Source organism: Plecotus auritus, assembly GCF_963455305.1.
Source record: "Plecotus auritus genome assembly, chromosome: 7".
Classification (NCBI taxonomy): domain Eukaryota; kingdom Metazoa; phylum Chordata; class Mammalia; order Chiroptera; family Vespertilionidae; genus Plecotus; species Plecotus auritus.
The window spans coordinates 3,298,700-3,304,872 of record NC_137774.1 but is presented as its reverse complement, the minus strand read 5'-3'; the positions used below and the strand labels follow the sequence as shown (position 1 = coordinate 3,304,872).

Sequence of the window (6,173 nt, the reverse complement as noted above, 5' to 3'; positions counted from 1 at the left end):
TCCCCTCCCCGTCCCCGCCCGCAGGAGCCAGCCCCTTGTTGGAGGGCGTCTCCGGGTGGGCTCGGATGAGTCTTTAAAATAAGCTAACTGAAAGAAGCCCCACAAAAGGCTGTATATTGCATAGGTCCATTTATATGCAAAGTCCGGAACAGGCAATTCTATAGAGACAGAAAGTAGTGGTTGCCTCTGGCGGAGAGTGCGGGTGGAGATTGAAGACTTACGGCTAAAAGGGTAGAGGTTTCTTTGGGGGGCAAAGAAAAATGTTCCAAAATGGATTGTGGTGGTTGTACAATTCTGTATGTAATTTAAAAAAAAAAGACTTAAAATGGGTATATTGCATGGTATGGGAAATATATTTCTTTATTTTTTTTTTATTGATTTTTTACAGAGAGGAAGGGAGAGGGATAGAGAGTTAGAAACATCAATGAGAGAGAAACATCCATCAGCTGCCTCTTGCACACTCCCTACTGGGGATGTGCCCGCAACCAAGGTACATGCCCTTGACCGGAATCGAACCTGGAACCCTTCAGTCCGCAGGCCGACGCTCTATCCACTGAGCCAAACCGGTCAGGGCAAGGGAAATATATTTCAATTAAAAAAATTTGAAGTCAGATTGGGTTAGTCCCGTGGTCGGCAAACTGCGGCTCGCGAGCCCCATGCGGCTCTTTGGCCCCTTGAGTGTGGCTCTTCCACAAAATACCACGGCCTGGGCGAGTCCTATTTTGAAGACGTGGCGTTAGAAGAAGTTTAAAAAATTTGGCTCTCAGAAGAAATTTCCATCGTTGTCCTGTTGATACTGGGCTCTGTTGACTAATGAGTTTGCCGACCACTGGAGTCAAAACTTTGCAGTGGCTCCTCATTTTTCTCGGCCCAGAGCTAGAAGCAACCGTCCTTACAATGGAAAAAAGCCCTACATGCTGTGCCTCTTACCTCCTCTCCCACCAGTCTCCTTCCAGTCCGTTCAGCACAGTCATGCCAGCCTCCTTGCTTAGGGACCCAGGCAGGTGTCTGCTGTAGAGCGGGCACTGGCTGTCCATCTGGAATGCTCTTCACCTGGATATCTACTAATCTAGCGCCCTCACTTTGTTCAAGTCTCTTTTTTTAAATACAGTTTTTGTTTGTTTGTTTGTTTTTTACTGATTTCAGAGGAAGGAAGAGGGAGAGATAGAAACATCATTGATGGGAGACAATCATTGATCGGCTGCCTCCTGCATGCCCCACACTGGGGATTGAGCCCACAACCCGGGCATGTGCCCTGACTGGGAATTGAACCATGACCTCCTGGGAGACAATCATTGAGCCCGGAACCGGGGCATGTGCCTTGACCAGGAATGGAACTGTGGCCTCCTGGTTCATAGGTTGATGCTCAACCGCTGAGCCATACGGGCCCGCTCTGCTACTTTATTTTTTTTTTATTTTTTTTTTTATATATTTTATTGATTTTTTACAGAGAGGAAGGGATAGGGATAGAGAGTTAGAAACATCGATGAGAGAGAAACATCGATCAGCTGCCTCCTGCACACCCCCCACCGGGGATGTGCCCGCAACCAAGGTACATGCCCTTGACCGGAATCGAACCTGGGACCCCTCAGTCCGCAGGCCGACGCTCTATCCACTGAGCAAAACCGGCTTTGGCTGCTACTTTATTTTTTTAATATATTTTATTGATTTTTTTACAGAGAGGAAGGGAGAGGGATAGAGAGTTAGAAACATCGATGAGAGAGAAACATCGATCAGCTGCCTCCTGCACACCTCCCACTGGGGATGTGCCCACAACCAAGGCACATGCCCTTGACCAGAATCGAACCTGGGACCTTTCAGTCTGCAGGCCTACGCTCTATCCACTGAGCCAAACCGGTTTCGGCCAGCTCTGCTACTTTATATTAAAGTTTTCCCTGTTTGGATACCTGACTAGGGTCAGAAGAAAGAGAAGAATTTGATTCGTTCAGATTCAACCACTGGCTTCAGGCCTCTCAGACACAGCTCATTCTCACCAGAGCCCTGTGCGAAGGTGTTATTTTCCCATTTTACAGCTGAGGAAATTGAGGCATAACGCCAAGGACGGAGGCTGACACACAGGAGATGCTCAATAAATACTGTTTATTGGATTGAAGCGGAGGGAGAAACGTTCAATAAGCAAACCCCCTCATCCCCGCCGAGGCTCTCGGGGTCTCTGAGCTCTCCTGTGCGGGTGGGTGGAAATTAAGACTGGGAAGAGGCGTGGAGTACACCGCATGGCAGTCCCACTCGCCAACTCCGGAAACCCGAGGGGCCCCCCCATCTGCCTCCGCCCCCTGTCACCTCCCCACCACCACCTCTGAGCACCCGCAGGGAAATCTTCCGAGGAGCCCCCAGTCCGGGGAGGTTCGGCGCCCCCACCAGGCTTCAGGGGAGCACAGGCGCCGCACACACACGCAGGCCCTGCGATCGTTCCCAACACTCGTGTTTGCGGGGAGGTCAGCTCGCCGCTCAGCCCGGCACAGCCCGGACCCGGGCCTGGAGCGCGCCGACGACGCCAGAGGGCCCTGCACCCGGGGCTGGGCTGCCCGCGCCTCGGCAAGGACCCGCCAGGGCCACTCGGCAGCCCTGGGGGGCCAGCCCACCCCTTCAGCTGCTCGCTCCTCCCCCTGGTCCCAGCGCACCCTGGCTCCCGCTCCAGCCGCGGCCGAGCTCACTCGCCTGCAGCCTGCGGAGTCCCGCTGGAGCCGCCGGAGCTGCGCGCTCGCCCGGACTCAAGACGGTGCGGGAGGCCGGGTAGCCTCGGGTTCGGCCGCACCATGAATGACTCGGGGGGCCCTGGGACCGAGGACGCGAGCGAGGCGGGCGGCGGGGGCAGCTGGCAGCCCGAGGCGGTCCTCGTGCCCATGCTCTTCGCGCTCATCTTCCTCGTGGGCACCGTGGGCAACGCCCTGGTGCTGGCCGTGCTGCTGCGCAGCGGCCCGGCGGTCAGCACCACCAACCTGTTCATCCTCAACCTGGGCGTGGCCGACCTGTGCTTCATCGTGTGCTGCGTGCCCTTCCAGGCCACCATCTACACCCTGGACGGCTGGGTGTTCGGCGCCCTGCTCTGCAAGGCCGTGCACTTCCTCATCTTCCTCACCATGCACGCCAGCAGCTTCACGCTGGCCGCCGTCTCGCTGGACAGGTACGCCCGCGCCCTGGCACCCCCCAGGGCCGGCCACTGTGGCAGGGCCGGGACCGGGGGTCAAGGAAAGAGGCACCGAGAGTAGAAAAGGACTCCACCACGGCAGAGGGGCCGGGCGGGAGGGAAAAACCAGCAGGCGTGTGGGCGAGAGGAGTAATTGGGGGTGGAGGGGGGGCAGTGTTCCTCTATCAGCTGCGCTCGGCGCTGCAGGCTGCAGACCTCAGCTCTCCAGCGCCGCCGACAGCCGACGAAGCGCAGCGTTTGGGGTACAAAGCGTTTTCCCGTGCTTGGTCTCGCTTGAGGCTCAATGTCGCTGTGAGATTGGGGTGGGCGGGGTTACTGTGCCCACGGTGCAGACGAGGGAGGCCGAGGAGTTCATCAGGGACTGGCTCAGAGTCGCCCAGCCAGTAATTGTGTGCGGGAAACCCGCGCTCATGGCATCAAACTCAGCCTCGAAGCCACGGTTTGCTCGGCGCACTGGACTCTGGTCCGGACTTGGGAACGTGGGTCCTTCGTGGGGGCCCATGCCACGCCCGAGGTCCCCTAGCTTGGTCCCACCCCTTCTGCACCCCACCTTCAGGCCCGGGTCAAGGGCAGGGAGAGGAACGCGCAGAACTCGCCCACCCTCTAAGCCAGAACTTGGACGGACACCTGGGGAGGAAATGCGGGTCTGACCACGGTATCTCCCCGCTCCCCCATGTCCCCACGCGCTGCCCCTCTCCCCTGGAAAGGGAGGGAGGCGAGCCCACATTCCACATACGACTCCCAGTCCCACAGAGCGAGCGCCGAGTGTCGGTTCCAGAGCGCTGGTGCAGCCCAGAGGGCTGGGCTTCCCTACGAGATTGCTCCCCTGACGTTTGCAGGCTGTCTCCTCGAGGCGCCTGGGTCCTGCCTCCCGGGCATCGTCACTGGTGGGCAGTAGTCCCGGGAAGAGCAGACGAGTGGCCTCTACGTGCGCCTTTCCAGCTGCTGGGTCTCCCCACATCTAGACGCGGCTGGGCCGCCCTCGGGGTTGTGTGCGCTGTGACCGTGCACTAAGGACCGTCCTGGAGAGCGGGTGTGGGGCCCGAGGTGCCAAGGTCCTGGGCGGAATGCGCAAATCCGCTCGCTCGGCTGACACCTCCCTTCCCGGTCGTTCGACGCGCAGGTACCTGGCCATCCGCTACCCGCTGCGCTCCCGCGAACTGCGCACGCCTCGCAACGCGCTGGGGGCCATCGGGCTCATCTGGGGGCTGTCGCTGCTCTTCTCCGGGCCCTACCTGAGTTACTATCGCCAGTCGAGCTTGGCCAACCTGACCGTGTGCCACCCGGCGTGGAGCGCGCCCCGACGCCGCGCCATGGACCTCTGCACCTTTGTCTTCAGCTACCTGCTGCCCATGCTGGTGCTCGGCCTGACCTACGCGCGCACGCTGCGCTACCTCTGGCGCGCGGTCGACCCCGTGGCTGCGGGACCCGGCGCCCGGCGCGCCAAGCGCAAGGTGACGCGCATGATCATCGTGGTGGCCGCGCTCTTCTGCCTCTGCTGGATGCCGCACCACGCGCTCATCCTCTGCGTGTGGTTCGGCCGCTTTCCACTGACGCGCGCCACCTACGCGCTGCGCATCCTCTCGCACCTGGTCTCCTACGCTAACTCCTGCGTCAACCCCATCGTCTACGCGCTGGTCTCCAAGCACTTCCGCAAGGGGTTCCGCAGGGTCTACGCCGGCCTGCTGCGCCGCTCCCCGCGCGGGACCTCGGGCCGCCTGTGCGTCGCGGCGCCCGGCCCCCGCGGAAGCAGCGTGCTGGAGCGCGAGTCCACGGACCTGACCCAAGTGAGCGAGGCGGCCGGGCGCCGGCGCCTCCCGGCGGCCCGGCCTCGTGCCAGGTTCCGGGCCCGTCCTGGCGGGACCAAAAGGTCTCCAACGGCAGCCTGGCAGTTAATGTGACTTAGCGGGTACGCTTGTGAGTTCAAGGACTGGAGTCAGAGGTCGGGGAGGGGTGGCTGGTTTCCTCTGTTAATAAAATGCGCAAACCATTTCACGTGCAGTGACGCGCTGTCTTGAGGTTCTGCGGTAAGAAGTCTCACTTTGGCTGATTGGGTGCGGGAATGCGCACTCATGACGGCGGAGTTAAAAATCTGCGTAGAGATTCCCGAACGCGCGAGGCTGGGGAGCAGGCGCCAGGCGAAGGCTCTTTGCACGCGGCCATCTGGAAGCGCCTGGGGCAAATAGATCGGCAAACCCGCCGCCGCCGATGCGTGTGGCCCAGACAGGCAGGGTGGCTAAGCGCTCCATACAGTTCGATGGCGGACGCAGGCACTATGTTCCTAGCAGCGTTCGTGCGCCCGTGTGTGGCGGGGCCTCGGCGGCTTCCGGCTCCCTGGGGCCCTTTCGAGTCTCAGCAGCCCTATGCGCGCCTACAGACTGCAAGCCTTGGGGTGTCCTCCCCGAGCTGCAGCTGTCTGGGCCCAGGTCTCCAACAGCTCGGGTTCTTCTTTGGGACAAGAAAGTCGTGCCTACCCCCTCGCCCCCGCGGGTCCTGTCCCGGGGCCACACCTGTGGCTCTGAACACTGCTGCCTGGCGCAGGCCGAGAATCTGGTGCGCGAACAGGACCGCCCGGGCGCTTTGCTCTTGAACTAACCGCCCCGCCCCCCTGTCCCCGGGTTCCCCGCTCCTGGAGTCCTTGAGCCCAGGCTTTTCACATGAGGTCGGTTCAGTGTTGAAGGAGAGGCAGGTCACTCTCAAAGGCTGTGCCCATCTCACAACGTGGAGTGCAGGGCACTTGGAGTTTTTAGCCGGCACCACTATGGAAAGGCACCTGCCTGGACTGGAAGGAGGGGTGGATGGTTCCAGGTGGTGCAAGTGGAGCAGGACAGACGGAAGCCCAGGCAGGTGCAGGGTGGGCAGGGCTTGGTCCTGGGCTTTGTCTCCGGATGTTTGCAGAACCCAGGGTGGGGTGGGGGTGCCAAGCCCAAGGCTCCAGGGTCATTGCGCAGAGCAGCTGCCTTGACCAACTGCTCAGTCCCCCAGAGAAGAGCCTGAAGCAGAG

The 6,173-nt window shown here is 60.4% G+C and overlaps 1 protein-coding gene across 1 annotated transcript; it reads left to right on the top strand.

The window, feature by feature from the left end:
* Positions 1–2,777: 2,777 nt before the first annotated feature.
* GALR2 (galanin receptor 2) lies at positions 2,778–5,070 on the top strand (the record flags this gene model as incomplete). Its single annotated transcript, XM_080679675.1, has 2 exons — positions 2,778–3,145; positions 4,293–5,070. The coding sequence occupies 2 exons, from the start codon at positions 2,778–2,780 to the stop codon at positions 5,068–5,070; spliced, it is 1,146 nt and encodes a 381-aa protein (XP_080535801.1).
* Between the last annotated feature and the right edge of the window lie 1,103 nt (positions 5,071–6,173).